Source organism: Brienomyrus brachyistius, chromosome 10, assembly GCF_023856365.1.
Source record: "Brienomyrus brachyistius isolate T26 chromosome 10, BBRACH_0.4, whole genome shotgun sequence".
In the NCBI taxonomy this organism is placed as follows: Eukaryota; Metazoa; Chordata; class Actinopteri; order Osteoglossiformes; family Mormyridae; genus Brienomyrus; species Brienomyrus brachyistius.
This window is the reverse complement of record NC_064542.1, coordinates 29,920,735-29,937,149: the sequence shown is the minus strand read 5'-3', so window position 1 is coordinate 29,937,149 and position 16,415 is coordinate 29,920,735. Positions and strand designations below refer to the sequence as shown.

The following is a 16,415-nucleotide window of genomic DNA, read 5'->3' as shown; positions in this document are numbered from 1 at the left end:
TGAAGAACATCTTTGCCTGACTCGGTGATTGACGTCTACCTCAGAAGCACCTTTAGTGTCACACATGAGCAGTTTGTTCCCATATGTCACTCACACGCTTATGTACTAACAGCAAAACACAAATAATGTGCTTTAAAAAATAATTTGAGTGATAGAACCAGATACTGACTGACCACCAGGACTGACCTTAGGAAACAAAGGCATTCTTATCGCAGACCCTGTTTTTAACAGGGCCTTTAAAGGCGCCTCTAATACACATACAAATCCCGATTAATGCTACACACAAACAACAGAGCATGCAAGTTTTTCTTAAGAATCCAGCCACCAACTCTCTCGTGGGCTTTGAACCTGCTGGTCCCTGATCCCCTGAGGGAGGGGGCCAACTGTCAAGAGAAAAGTCATACGTAGGCGGTGCTGCATTTTTGGGGAGGTAAACTCACAGGTAACATAGCTAGTTCAAAGGTTTACAGACAGAAAATGAGCATCTATTACAGAAGTGGAGTGGAGAGGAGGGGGTCTGCAGACCGGGGCAGCGAGGTGGGATGGGTTGGCCCGAGATGCGTAGTGACAGCAGCCGCAGACTGCAGCAAACAGGATGCGAAACGTGAAAGCTCAGCCAGGTCTACGGCAGGGGACCGCCGGGGAGACGGCGAGCGTTCCCATGGGCACGGTGCCACGGGATGCCGGGCAGCTGGACTTCCTTGGTAACGACACTTCCCAGAATCTCTCCTCTATCCTCCCGGGATAGTGCAACAGAAGCCACTCCCAGCTCATTCAGCTGTCGCCTGGAAGTCTTGCATCATAAAGCTGGTCTACAGGAAATGTGTACAGTACCCCTCAGGTTCTGGGGGCAGTGAAACCCCCAACCGGCGCTTCATCCGGGGCTGACGGAACCCAAGCAGGTGCAGATGCTGAGGATGAGCCTGATGTGTCAAATCAGGGGTGATTGCTTGTGTGGGGGGGATTTTACTCCCTCCGCCTCTCCAGAGACTCCCAGTAGCAAGTAACAATACAAAATATTCCACCTTTCCGTAATGGGAACACGGAAGCCGGTGCCCGATCCGCCGGGCTTTATCCTATGTCTTGGGTAATCCGCATTTTCTGCCCCGTTCCCAACCCGATTACACACAAACTACACGGAGCTGCACGGAAGCTGCCGGAAATTACACCCTTAGACAGTATGACCGCGAATTGCTACAGTGGCACATGGTAAGGGTGGGACTGGTGAACATGAAGCGGCTGACCGTCATATATCCAAAGGCCCATGGGACCGTGATCTTCTGGTCACCTGAACTTTCTTGTCGACGTCAAAAAACGAACTTCGAAGAGCTGAAGTATGAAAACGCCGTAACACATAACTAAGCTTCCAAAGGATGCAGAGAGAGTGATCAGATCTCCGGGGAGAGCAATCTGTGGGCTGTAGCCTGCTGACATTACGGGGGGAGGGAGGGGGGTGGTGTTTCCAGGTGAGCAACCTCATTTTTACAAAGTGATACAGCAAGTCAATATCGCATTACTTTTTGAAAACAAATTATTTAAAAGCACAAGGTTTGAATAAAAAAAAAGCCTAATTTAAATGGATATAACTTCAAAGACAGTTAATAATTAACAGGATTTATTGTAACAGAGGAAAATCGGGAACAATCGAGCCTTGACCAGTAGCAGGTGCAGTGGGTGTATGCATTACCGGGTAATATTGTATAATATTGTTGGGGGGGGGGGAGTCTGATTCCTGCCCCGAGCCAGGACTCAGCGTCGGGGGAGTCGCCTCTCAAGCATAAACATAAATTGGCAGGAAAAATGATGGCAAACTCGCTCTCTCTCTCCCCCCCAGCCACTGGTAAGAACATATGTTTGTAAGTAATTAAAAAAGAGTCCCCAAGTGGCTACAATGTCATATTGAAATACAATTCAGTGAACAAATTACCTTTCTGTGGCAGTTAATGCAAAGCCAGGCACAGGAGACGGCAGCAGGGGCTGGCCCTCACTGTGGGGGGGGGGGCGGGGGATGGATTTACCCCGGGCCACGTGGCGCTGTGGTGATATATAAGTCCTGGGATCCATCTGCCACGTGGCCGGCCCCTTCAGGGCCCCCGTGTGGAAACATGCAGCTCTGCGCCGCTGCCGCAAGACAGACGAGGGGCTCCTTGGTGTACGTGGGGAATCGGGTGCGAGCAGTAACCACGGCGACTGCCCAGGTCGCCGCGACCTTACGGTCACCTTCAGGGTCTCTCGCTGGCTATTTGAGAACTGGGCTAAGCGACAGCACAAAAACGGGGTCAAATTAAAAAAAACCTGCCACCCCTCCAGCCCCGGTCGGCACCCCAGCTGCAGGATAATGCAACGCTCGGGGGGGGGGGTTCTTTTCTTTTTACGTGAAGAGGTAAGCACTCGGAATGACTGTCTAAATGGAGAAATGAGAAGCACGCGGCAGCAGGAGTGAAATATACGACCAAAAAAAATCACACCTGATTATTCATGTGAGCGATCCCGCCCCCCCACCCCCACCCCCACATCTACCTCCTCCAACAAAAACATTCTGAAAATCACATCACTGTTTCCCCCTCGGTGGCGATCGCACATACAGATAACAGCGAAATGCTCCGAGGTGCAGCATCGCCGAGGGCCACAAACAGTCCCCTCCCCCAGTGACCCCATTAGGGGTTGATGGGGACCCCAGCTGGACATAGGGGGCCCTCTAGTTTTTCAGGGGCTGGCCACTCCCAGCAATCGAAACGAGGGCCACCGGTCAGAGCTGACCCCCCTTTATTATAGTCAACGTGATAGCTCAGTCACCGTCGCCATTAAATATTTACCAAGGACAAAGAATAGAGCACGCAGCTAATTAATCCTGGGGAGGGAGGCTGCAAACACGCCGGTAACCGTCCAGGAGCAGGCTGATTAACGGTGAACCATCTATCCTCCCGGTCACACTCCCCTGACCTGGCCAGTCCCGGCGGGAGAGAGTGGTCAGGTTCTAGTACCGTCGATATGCAGCATCTTTAAACGCACGCATATTCCCCGTGGCCAGATTAGCCTTCATAACCCTCAGTGCGTGTACAATGTGGGCACCCCGCTCACACAAGGACAATGTGGTGGGTCCAGTGCCTTTCCTGACCTCCTCCCAGAAGGCTATCAACATCTGCCGCTAACGGAGAGATAATTTGATCGAGGCACAGAATCTGAGGGTTGTTATTATTCTCTCACTGTTTAAATGCGCGGCGGAAAAAATCCTTCACGGCTTTCGAGAATCTGAAAATTCCGCACGCCACATAATTTATGACTCCGTACCATCCGTGCAAGAGAGAGAAAAAAAAAACAAATTCATCACACAAGATGAGAAACGATCACTGTATCTGTTTAGCAGCCGCGCAGCCTGGCTGAATATTTATTTCTGGTCGTGGAACGGAGGATTTCTTTCCATTAAAAGGTGCTTTCTGAGAAAAGGCAGAGCTCACAGTGGCTGCCCTTGTTTAGAATTACCGGTGAGCTCTTCAGTGTTCCTCAGCTGGCTTATTTTCCCGTCTTTGACGGGAACGGGAAAAAATTAGACACCTAAGCCTCCCCCCCTCCACACACACACACTTTCCATCGAGCGTGAGAACATGTCATTTTGCAGGATGGACACCCAGGCAGAGGCTCTCCAATTACAGCAGGGGAAAGTTTAAGTCCTTCGGACCATAAATTGGTGTGAAAGCCACAGGTTATATGGCTGACCGGATTTGCATACAGACACACGTGGAAATTGCCAGAGTCGATTTAAAGCTTTTGGTCCCAAAATACAGGGAAGCTGGTGGCTCAAATCCACCCACAGCAGGTAGGAAACGGAAACTGCAAAATGCTTTAATTATGCACATTTGCTTAATTAGATATAATGCATGTGCCGGTGAGTAAATGGCTACATTTCTTAAGACAGAGAGAAGAGTAATGTAAGCATGAATGAGTCATCACCCTCACCACACACTACTTTACTCCATGTATACTCTACTATACTCTACTAGAGAGTGGGAATCAGCTGCTTTGCCTACAGATATAGCCAATTTGGATACATGTCAAATTCCTTTCATTTCCACACATGCATTTTTGTTTGTGGAATAATAAATTGATATATAAATTTGTGGAATAATAAATTGAATCAAAGTGACTTCCATACAAAGTTCTCCACTAAACATTATGCTTGTTAATAATTTGCTTGAGAGCCGGTTTGTACCTGTACAAATTTAAATAATATATTTGTAAATACCATTCGCTGCAGAATGCAGGAAACTATAATTCATTTTATTAAATGTCTTTCAGAGAAAGGGGCCAAGACAGCTGGTAACTTTATATTTTTCCACACATTCTTTTTTTCCTTCCACTTTTCTAACTATTCAGAGGTCATTTCCAATTTGATGGTAATTCAGTGCTGGTTTTACACTGAGGAGAACCAGTTTATAAGACCGAGGGAAAGAAAATTAGTTTTATCGTACACAGCTCACATAATGAACAGTGATCTATCTCCAATATCTCTGAATGATGAGGCAGGCCTGATACCCAAAGCTTTATAAAATTAATAATAAAAACAATGACTAATTTAAGTGCACGACTATCTGAAAGTCATTTTATCCTTCTGCCTGGTTGGCTTCTGCTGTAATATAACAAAACGGTTTTCTGAAGACAAAACTATGCAGTTTCCATTAGCGCCAAAGTATGGAGGAAAGGTGGTGGGGGGGGGGGGGGGGTGGCATTGACAGAGGGACACACCCCACACAGAGCGTTAGCTCGTCACAGGACACAGAACACGTGTGGTTTTGGGCCGCGGTTGAGTGAGCATGTTTACATTACAGGAGGGTGGATTGTTGCATGATCAGCTCAAGCTGCCTCACTGGAAGATCCAAACCCGAAGGTGGAGCTGCAGGTGGAGGCTCAGGACCAGCTTTTGTGCTGGAGACTAGAGTTTGAGCCCCACCGGCGGCCCCCCCACTGCGAGGCAGCTGCAGTGTATCGCTAAAAACAGCACAATCCACCATATTTCATGCTACCACTCCACACCCAGGCTTAAAAAAGGTAGGGGGGGGAATTCCAGGATATTCCCATTACAGACCCCCACTTTCACAAACTGATATACGGCTCTGGAAAAAAATAAGAAACCACTCCATATTTTAAAAAAATCTGAATTTTTAAATCGTGGTTTAATCCTGGTTCTGCTGGCAGATGTCTACACTACGAGGCAGGCTGCTTCCAGGCTCAACGTCTCCAAGACAGCAGTACGAAAGAACAAGGTGAAGCAGGAGACACTGACAGTAACCACATTTTGCATCAGCTGGGTACAACCCCCATGCCATTCAAGACATCTACCAAAAAACACATGGGCCAAAACCAGTAAAATGTACTAAGGAACACAAAAAAATATGAAAAGATTTTAAATACTGTATTTTCATATAAATTTACTTGCAGGCATGTGTTGCCTTAGGGGGAGGTGCGTGGCAGGTGTGGGTCTACTCATAACCCCCTGGTTTGGTGCTAGTATCTTGGAGTTCACCCCAGTGAAGGACTGCATCCCTGAGTGGTGCTTTGTTGTTGATCTTCTCACATAACAAACACCGTGTTCAGACATTAGGGTGTTTATAAGTGCACCTGGCACCACAACACCTCAGGCCACAGCTTGACGATTGATTAACATAATAATAATAATAATAATAATAATAATAATAATAATAATAATAATAATAATAAACCAGATGATTAACATCATCCTGATAACAGACAGCAGGTAGCTCACAACCAGTTTGCTTTCTGTGTGCATTGGTCACAAACATAAGCATCCGTTTTCTCTTTATATTGTTTACTTTTGTTTTATTTATTTTGCTTGTGTAAAACGTTTTATATAATGTTATCTCCTATCACTGTTTGTAGTGTATTGAATATAGTTGCACCGAGATGGTGGTGCAAAGAGTGCAATATTATCGCAACCCTCCCAGTGTGCCCCTAGTGGCCTGGTGTCCCCCACAAAAATGCCAAGTCTGTTGCCCTGGCCGCAAGGTTGTTGGTGCCTGTCGTGGCAGCAACCTCTGAACCTAGTGGTGGACATCAGCGGTAAAGAGGTCTTTTGAGCTGGGCTAGCTAGTGGGACTCTGGGCTAGCTAGTGGGACTCTGGGCTAGCTAGTGGGACTCTGGGAAAGCTAGTGGGACTCTGGGATAGCTAGTGGGACTCTGGGATAGCTAGTGGGACTCTGGGTTAGCTAGTGGGACTCCAGAAGCTGCTGACAGGTACTGGCAGGACAAGCAGAAAGTGGCTTTGGCGGGTGCTGCAGGAAAATCTTGGGTGTAGGAGGAGTCTGGTATGGCCATGGAAAATGGATTCATTGAAGAGATTCTAGCAAAGATAACTGAGCAGGGGGAATCCAGGCTTTGCCCATGCTATTCTCCGTGGGGATGGAGTGCTGTTGACCTTAGTTGCGGATATAGTCAAGCGGTGGAGATAAGTGGAAGGACTAACTGAACCCCACTGACACGTCTTCGTGGGAGGAAGTAGAACCAGAGGACACAGGGAGGGACTTGCCCATTACTAGGTCACTGAACTAGGAGAAAAACTCTTTAGTAGTAAGACAACCGGCAGTGGAAGAGATTTGACTTGAGTTCCTGAAGGTTCAATATTGCATGGAAGTCAGGGACAGGCCTTTGCTATTGGCAGACACTCCTCAGTCTCCTTAGGAAGACCTATGCCAGGCTACTGGAGAGGAACGTCTATTCGATGGTCATACCTTGGATTCAAAAGGAGCAATGAGGTGTCTGTGCTGGTCATGGAGCACTGGAACAAGTTTTTCCCTCAAAGGGATACTAGAGGGTTCATGGGAGTCTGCCCAACCAGTCTTTTATTGACAGAATTTCTAGGCACAGACAAGAGGTGGACAGGATCCAGGTTTGGTGACCTCAGGATCGCAGCTTTGCTATTTGCAGGTGATGTGGTCTTGTTGGCTACATCGAGCTAAAACCTTCAGTGTGCACTGGGCCAGCTTGCAACCGAGTGTGAAGTGACCAGAGTGAGGATCAGTACTTCTGAACCTGAGGACATGGTTCTCAACTGGAGAAGGGTGGATTGCCCGCTTGAGGTCGGGTATGAGTTACTGCTTCAATCAAAGAAGCTTAAATATCTTGGCATCTTGTTCACAAGTGAGGGAAGAATGGAGCAGAAGATCAACATGTGGATCGTGCAGCGTCAGCAGATATGATGGTGAAGAGAGAGCTGAGCTGGAAGATGAAGCTTTCAATTTACTAGTCGGTCTACATTTCTACCCTCACCTGTGGTTGCAAACTTTGAGGAGTGACTAAAAGAATGAGATTGCACATACAAGTGGAAGAAATGAGTTTCCTTCATAGCGTGTCTGGGCTCAGCCTTAGAGATAGGGTGAGTAACTTGGATATTTAAGAGGGACTCGATATAGAGTCACTGTTCCTCCAAATCAAAAGGAACCATCTGAGGTGGTCCTGGCATCTGTCTAGGGTGCCTCCTGGATGCTTCCCTGGGGAGGCGTTTCAGGCATATCCAACCAGGAAGAGATCAACTCGGCTGGCCTGGGGGTGCCGTGCTATTCCCCCAGAGGAGCTAGAAATGGTGTCTGGGGAGATGGAGGTTGGGGCATCCCTGCTTAGGGTGCTGCCTGTAAATGGAAAATGGATGGATGGATGGATGGATGGATGGATGGATGGATGGATGGATGGAGTGTTTGCAGCCTTTTCGCTAATATTTTTTGCATAAATCTGGATTTACTTACGTAAGTCGAGAGCTGCCTCACTAACTCACCCTTTATATTCCTGTTTATAGTGACAACTTAGGTCACAGCAGAAGATGCCAGCAGACGCTCTTAACTGGCACGCGCAGGCACCCGACTGCAGCAGGAGTATGTGTGTGTGTGCGTGTGTGTGTGCCTTTGGTGCGTAAAAGATCCAAGTTTCGAACCGTACTTGAAAAGTGCCGGAGAGACAGAAGCTCCACAGGGAAGTATTTAAATTTTTTAAGTTTGTGCGAGTTTGATTTATTTTTTTTTTCACGTCATGAAAGAACGCTGTGAAGCACACGGCCGCCCTCAAGGTGATGGTCTTTCAGAGGAAAAATGCATTTGACCAGGAAAACATGCGGCTTTCGCTTTGAGAGAATGAAGCTTGTCCTACCTTTCTTACCTTATAACTAAATAGGGAAATAGGCTACAGCGACATGCAGAGACAGAAGTAGGTTTCTCTGACCACCGTCTTGCTGACCTGAGGGATTGCGGTTATTAAAATGTGAATGTGTAATTAAAAACAATTACCTTGGGTAATGAATTAAAAGGAAGGTGAAGAGGCGAGAAGGGACATCCTTTCTGTGTGATCTAACCTCAATCCTCTAGCCTCCGACTTGTTAGACTTATTTAACTCCACTGGTCTGTCCTCCACCTTTTACTTAGATCTCCACGCTTTTCCTTCAGACATTGTCCACCAGATGAAACACCCTCCCGGTTATCTCACTCTAGGGTACAACGGAAAGGCTCCCTCTTCCACTCTACGAGCTCCATGCTGCCCCCCTACTAGGCATCACCAGTTAGTTCATTTGGTTAGAGTGTAGTGGTAATAAAGCCAAGATCACTGCTTTGAATCCGATGCCCAGCAATGTGATCTCTATGCTGGGATCCTTAGGCGTAGAAAATGTTTCAGAGGTGCTGGATGGTGGACAAACAGCTGACCCTGTAGATAGACCCCAAGCGCCCCTCTATACAGGGGAGGCACTTAAGCTACTACTAGCCATCTGGGCTATTTCAGTAAAAAAAAATGTAGTCTGACATAATTTTTTTTGTTTACTAGCTGGTGTTCAGGGTTTTGTACTGGCCCTTCGCCTGAATTATTCGCATTAGGTGAGGGGGAGGGCTTAATTTCCAGCTCCGCATTTATATGTATGCATCTGTTAAACAGGATGCATGATGGGCAGAGGTGGCAATTTCAGGTCCATAAAGTAAAAATCCAGACCATGATTTACTTTCAACCAACCAGTTGAGCATAAACAGTCACAATCACAGAGTAACTCATCAGGCTGGTTGAAAGTAAATCGTGGTCTGGATTTTTACTTTCTGGACATGAAATTGCCACCTCTGATGATGGGATACATTCTTGTACAAATGGCAATAAATTTTCATTTCCCCCACTACTAGGATGACCACCTAATCCATGTCAGGAGGGGGGGGGGCACTGTGAGCCAGGACAGGGTTTGTAAACTACCGTTTCAATTAAAAAGACCCGGATTTCACTTCTCCGGCGCTGAGCTCTTGCTGTGTGCTGATTGGTCAGTCTCTTATAATCACGCACGTGTCACTGATGTTAATGTGAAACAGCTGGATGAGTCTCTCAATCAAGGAAACAAACCAGTAAAAGCACAATAAGAACTGAACTAATTAGCAGAGCGGAGGAACCTTTCAGTTTTAATGCAGTTTGTAAAACCTGGAGTAGCCCCAACATGGATTAGGTGGGCACCCCACCCACCACCCACCACCCACCTCACCCCAGACGCCTTCCTCACCTTATTGGGACCAGGGCTCCAGAAGTACTTCAAGCTGAAAATGCAGAGAGTCAGGGACAGGAGGACCAAGCCGAGGGCCACCAGCCAGAGGTGGGAGCGGCACGCCTGACACTTCCTCTCCTTACCCTCCACCTGGAAGAACCAGGAGCAGCCAGGGCGGTTAGAAGATGCGCCCTGTCCAGGACGAGCTTACTGTGGCACCACCTTCAGTTATCAGAGTAGAAACCTATTCCCATTTCCTAATGTTATTAATATCCAGAATCCATAATGAACTCAAATCAAGTTTTACTTACTGGCAACTTTAAAGGAATATGTGGGATCTGAAGGTACCCACAAAACGTTCAGTTTAAATCCAATTATAGTTAGAAGCAGTACTTTTTGACGAACACATTTTTCGAACAGTTGCAAATTAGAATACAATTTTCTGCACATGTGCCTAGTTATTTGTTTCAGAGTTTGTGTTTATGTGTTAAATAGTTGTTTTTTTTTTTTAATACCCGGCACAGCATTACTGCAGATTCACCGCTGGCAGGGGTAAGTGAGTGTGGCATCAATGAATCATAACTGAAAGGCTCACCTGCATGGCATTAGCTTGGGAGACGAGCTTGAAAGTCTCCAAACTGACAGAGACGCATGGATGCAGGAATTTCGGTTACAGAGAGAAAGTAAAAAAAATAAATACTCAAATTTGTTGGTAAGTGGGAATTCTGGGTGCTTAATAAAGATCATGTTGTTATTTTTTTTCCTCCCTGCGGAAGCTAACTGCCAAATATTTGAGTTTACAGAGGGATAAAGGAGGCCTTTTCCCCCAGTAAAAGCTGTGACTGACAGATGATGGTCTGGCGTGGTGGGGGGGGGGGGGGGGGGGGAGTCTCTGAGGATGACGGCTAGAGGAAGTATAAAATGCAGAAAGGGGACGAGTTGAAATCGCATTAGTGCTGAGGAGTGAGTGAGTGGGGACCAGGCACCCCCAGTGTTACTCCAGGAGCTGCTATAAATGTAGGCTTTAAGGACAAGGCTGTCTATAGACTGTGAAAGGACTGAAAAACGAATGCAGACCACCCTCAAAATACCATAGACTGCCCTCCAAATTACCGCAGCTGCTCACAAAATGACCGCTGACTGCCCTCAAAATGACCGCAGGCTGCTCACAAAATGACAGCAGACTGCCCTCAAAATGACCGCAGACTGCTCACAAAATGACAGCAGACTGCCCTCAAAATGACCGCAGGCTGCTCACAAAATGACAGCAGACTGCCCTCAAAATGACCGCAGACTACCCTCAAAATGACCATAGACTGCCCACAAAATGACTGCATACTTCTCACAAAATTGCCACAGACTGTCCATAAAAAAATGCAGACAGTCCTCAAAATGACCGCAGACTTCCCTAGAAAAGACTGTACATAAAAATAACACAGACTTCTCTCAAAATGACTGCACACTGCTCACAAAATTACCACAGACTGCTCACAAAATTACCACAGATTTCCCACAAAATGACCACAGATCGCTAATAAAAAGAATGCAGACTGCCTATGGAAAGACCACATAGGCCCATGAAAAGACCACAGACGACCCACTGACATCATGTGCCACAAAACACTTTGCCTGCAGTCACAGGCTGAACAGCGGGAAACAAGGCTACGTTCCCGCCCTGCATCCTAAATCAGTTTCAGCTGATTATGTGACGACTTTAAGGAGGTAATTTGTCACCTCTAGGGAGGGATTAAAGATTTAAGAATGAAGCTGCTTTTGATTTCAACAGGGAAAGAAGCTTGCAGAGTTAAAATAACTGTTAAAGCTGGACAGAGCCAAAAATTCAGACCATCAAAGGGACATCAAAGGTAGATGTGAGTGTCCTTTCGCTTTAATAAAATGGCCACGTTAGGGCGGGGTTGACAAGCAGGCGCAAGCAGGACCCCTGAGGTTAATGCCTGAGCAAATCTGCAGAGAAGCCAGTGTGTCCCGGTCAACTCCTGAGCCACACAAAGGAAATTCCCAGCACGGAACCAGCGCTACGTGATGTGGACAAGGGAGAGGTCACCCCCACACACGGTGGGGAGGGAAGGAGAGAAGAGCTCAATACCATGGAGAAGGGAGAGAAAACAGAAGGGGGTGGTAGAGAGGTGCAGGAGAAAAGGAGCTGTTTTGGACACTTTCCTAGCAAATAAAATTCTGTAAGTAGCTCATGGAAGCACAAAAAAACAACGCTAGATAAAGGTTGAGAGTAGAGGAGCCGCTCTCTCAGGTGGCGTGAGATGAGGCATGTCTTAGAACGTACCCACACCCACCAGCCACCCACCCCAGCCCCCGCCCACGCGGTCAGAGCTGTCAAAACGCCAGGAGAGTGACTGCACTGTGCCAGGGTACACGGAGGCAAGAGACACAGAGGGCATTTGATGTTTACCTGCCTCTCAGGTAGGAGTCTGAATAGAGAAGCAGGAGGACACCAGGGACAGCGATCTTTTTGGCTGGGATGGGCACCGTGAAAGGCTGTCGTCATGGTAACCCCAGTCACCGGCCAGTTAAGTGCAGGAAAACATGCATTTGAGACTTGTGGGAGGGGCTTGATCCTAAACAGCAGCGCCCCCTATTTTCTGGTCACCATCCCCAGAATCTGCCAGAAGTCGCAGCAGTTGGTGACAAGGTGAAAGAATATAAGAGCACGCAAGGTTTAGGGGGCTGTGCTAATCAGAAATGGAAATGACAGGGACAGTACTTGGACAACTCATGGGCAGTATATGGACAATCCGTAGACAATACATGGACAGTGCATGGAAAATGCATGGAAAATGCATGCATAGCACACGGACAATGTGTAGACAATGCATGGACTCTGCATGGGCAGCATATGGGCAATGTATGGACAAATCCTGAACAGAGCATGCAAAACGCGCAATTCACTCCAGCAAGACGGAGAACCACAACTCTTCTACCGAAGAGGCAAAAACAACAACACGGGAATTATCATATTTCCCATGGATATCATTATTAAAGAGCGGCTGAATCCTTGCCAGCAGAGGGGGGAGGGGGGCAGGGATCAAAGCAATTCTGTGCACAAGGCACTTTTCCCCTCATGCCGAGTGGAAAATATTTGGCCGAGCTCAGTTATTTATTCTGTGGCAGTACGGCATCCCTGCCCACTGCCTGCTGTGTGAGTTTTTTGGTCAAGCGAGCAGATTATTGGGTACTACGTGCACATGAGGTAATCTAAAAAAAAAAAATCAAGTTCCCAGACCCTGAGCTGAAATTAGTTTATCTGGTATTTCTCAAGCCTTTTTTAAGCAGAGCGTTCTGTTAATATCATTAAGATACCCACTCAAATTTTTTCCATATTTCAACCCAAGAGGGAAACATTTTAAATTACTGCACACATTAAAATTAAACAAAAATACAGGTGCATTAGCTGAACTGAAAGCCTTCAGAAGACTGAACTTGGATAAACTTGGATTGTTCATTACTGAAAGTTTACAAGAACTAAAATAGTTGGATCCTTTAAAAGGAGGCTTTTAAAAACTGTTCAATCAGAGCATTTCAAAGATCTCCGTTTCATCAAGCAATAATTATGCTCTTTCAATATTCACACACTTACTGTTTTTCCATTTTCCACAGCCTTGAACACTAGCAGGCATTAAACAGCGTCTGAATATGAAACATCTTAAATGGTCCCAGGTAGTATTCAGTGCAAAGGTCAAGGGAGTTACAGAAGTTTTTCTTTTAGTTGCGTTTGGTTATCTGTTTTCCCAGAAAGTGCATTGAGTTTGGACTCACATCTTTGTATAGGACTTGCTGGCTGCAGGTCCGGCGATCAGTTTCCATGTCTCCTCCAGAGAAGCCCTCGTCTTTCACTGCCTTTTTCTTTGACAGAGACACGACCCTGTATCCCCAGAAAAGGGCTCGTCCCGACTGTACTCCTCCCCCAGTGACTGAGAGGGAGGGAGGGTTTCAAATGGCCTGCCGGTGTGAGGAAATGTCTGCTATTTCCATGGCAAATAAGGAAGATTTTGCTGCGAGCAGAGTCTCCTTTCTCTGGGAGACCGAAGCAGTGATGTAAACACAGCCATAACGCAGAAGATACGAATACGTACTGGATGTAGAAGGGCTTGTGATAAGCTGCTCATCCAGCAGGTTAGTCACATGCCTCGCGTGGGGTTTGAAAAGCAAAGGAAGAAGACAGAGGCCGATGAATACGGAGAGGAAATAAAACGAGTGCAGGAATTCACGCAGAACTCCAGGGAGTCTGGAATGTTCCTCTCAGATTCTTGGAATGTCACTTGACACTTTGCTACAGCCCAGTCGAGGATCTCTAGCTTTCATCTATAATGGCAAGAGCAGTTAATGACCATTTTGGTCACATGTGCAGGTCCTTGACCGCAGGGCTAATGGTGGATTTATGTCCAGGGCCTATGCAACCTCAGGAGACATGCAAAGGGAAAAGTAACAGGGTCTGCACCTCATTCTAGCACCTGCACCTTGTCTGAGCATCTCCTACCTGCATGCCTTACCTGCCAACACCTCCTTATGGTGCCTTGCTTCCTCCTTGCACGCCCTGTATCCCCCAGTGCGTCTTTCGGCTTCTTGCAGCCTGATTTTCGCAGCTCTGATGCTCCTGCAATTTAACACGGAACTTGGCAAGGGGATGGGTAACATCTGGAAGAATCTGGCAACCCTCTACGGCCCACGTGAAGGGGAACCCGGGGAGGGCGAGTCACGGAGCCGTCTAGCGAGGGGGATCTGCCTGCCACGGTGTCCTTGAGCTGAAAATCTGGAAGACGCCCGTTATTAATGTGCCGTGACACCCCGCCATCATTTATAAGAGGCACGTTAATTATTCGTACTTGGGTTTCTGTCGCCCAGGCGCGGATGGAACACTTGTGGTCCTAGCATGATGTGGCATGAAGCCCTCAGCATCCAAACAAATCCATCTTCTGAGGGAAGTAACATCCCTGGTGCCGGATCTCTTGATTAGAATGTGACACAGATGTACAGACGCACAGAATGAGAGGAAACGTAGCAGCCAGTGAAATGTCTGCTTAATCAGCAGCGTTTGCCACCACTCGAACCACACTGCCCTAAATATTAAATAAATGTATTCCTTATGTAGGTGCTGAAGCGGCATGTTTTGGTAACTCTGTACCATCTTCTGACTCTCTGACTCGCTAGTTATTTAGATTTAAAACATCTGAGGAGGTTGAGGGTGGTGGTGGGGGGGGGGGGGGGGGTGACATTTCTCTTCAAAACAGGGGAGGATCATGGGAATAGTGACATGAGCCGTATGTGACTTTCCCTCACCTCCCCCAAGCACACGTAGTGATGGGCCTTATCGTGCGGGTACCACTCTGATCATGCGGCATTTGTTGCCTGGTAATAAGCAGAAAGTGAGGTAATGGCAGCAATATTTACTCCAAACCGTCACATCTCAGATAACTGGTAATTGCATGGAAACCTTACCCCATTTTAGAGAGCATTTCTCGGTATTTATGTGCTGTGTCACTTGATAATGGTGCAAGCGGCCATCATGGATGTCCAGGGTATGGAAACAGTGAATAAGTAGGGGACTGTCCACGGTGTCGGTCACACGGCTAATAAAAGCCAAACACGAGGTGAAAAAGGGTTTCTTCCCTGGAGCTAAGGAGCCATTTCCTGAGATATGAGCACCAGAGGGAGAATAAACCTACAGGAAGTCACATCCAGTGTGACGTCAAACAAGTATGAGGCAAAAGAAGAGCTTGCAAACTGTCCAGGGGCCTGTCTCACGCAGCTGGATATTCGCGTTAGCAAGTTAACTTGTCAGGCTGGGCTAAATGAAAGTGAACAATGACAAAGTCCATTTAAATTGGGGTACTTTAAATCTAACAAGTTATCCAGCTAAGCAAGAAATATGGCTTTGTGATACAGGTCCCTAGTTTGACAGAGAAGTACAGGGGTACAAAGAGGGCAGATTGCCTTTGGCCTGATGGACAAAAACACACAATAAGGACAAAAGCATTTGGACTCACCTCTTAATCACGGAATTCTGCCCCTTCATTCAGACCCATTGCCGCAGGTGTATAAAATCAAGCACCTAGCCATGCAGTCAGGTTTACACACATGTGTGACAGAATGGGTCTTTCTGAAGAGCTGAGTGTTTTCAAGCCTGATACAGTCATGGGCCGTCACCTTTGCAATAAGTCAGTCAGTGAAATTTCTTCCCTGCTAGATATTCCATGGTCAACTGTAAGTACTATTATTGTGTTCGGGAACAACAGAAGCTCAGCAATGTACTGTACTGTCAGATCACACAAAGTAACAGAGCCGGGTGGCTGAGTGTTTCTCTCCGGTTTCTCATTCGGGGGCAGATGTGATTATATTGCAGGAAAGGCGCATAAAATGCAAAGATGTTTCTTTTTGTGAGAGACCTTGCAAAAACACCACCCCACCTAGCTTCCCCCGGCTGCTGTATGAAGACCTCTTCACCATTTCACTAACATGAGTAGGGAGTAAATAAATCATATCATAAAATCCTATTTATTAACAAAGATAGCCTTCTACTCAATGAACGGCATAATTAAGGCACTAACAATTAAAGGACAACGACTGCCATGATTAATGTGAACGCAGGTGTTTCGAATCAGCTCAGCTGGGCGCACCGATACATGACAATTTGTTTTTGATACTCACTGTAACCGTGGAAACAGGGGCGGTAAGAGAAGGTTATAAAATTAAGAATTCAATGCGACGGATTCGACAGGCAAAATGGAAGATTATCTGTATTCCTACTCTTCTAATCAGGCTGTAGGAAATTAGCTGCTCTGTAATCATTCACATAATTGCTAATATGCATTTCAAAGTAAAATTAAGTTGCCACAGTGCATTCCTGGAGTTCATAAAGGGAAAAAAATAGAA

General features: G+C 46.7%; 1 protein-coding gene across 1 annotated transcript in view; it reads right to left on the bottom strand.

Moving 5' to 3' along the window:
- The window catches only part of tnmd (tenomodulin), a 45,521-nt gene extending 31,789 nt beyond the window's left edge, over positions 1 to 13,732 (bottom strand). The window contains exons 1-3 of the mRNA XM_049028290.1: positions 13,619 to 13,732; positions 13,302 to 13,456; positions 9,528 to 9,659 (exon numbers count right to left, since the gene is read on the bottom strand). Of these exons, the coding sequence (XP_048884247.1) occupies positions 9,528 to 9,659; positions 13,302 to 13,349 (180 nt within the window). The 5' untranslated portion in view covers positions 13,350 to 13,456; positions 13,619 to 13,732. The remainder of the gene's footprint in view (positions 1 to 9,527; positions 9,660 to 13,301; positions 13,457 to 13,618) is intronic.
- Positions 13,733 to 16,415: the final 2,683 nt, after the last annotated feature.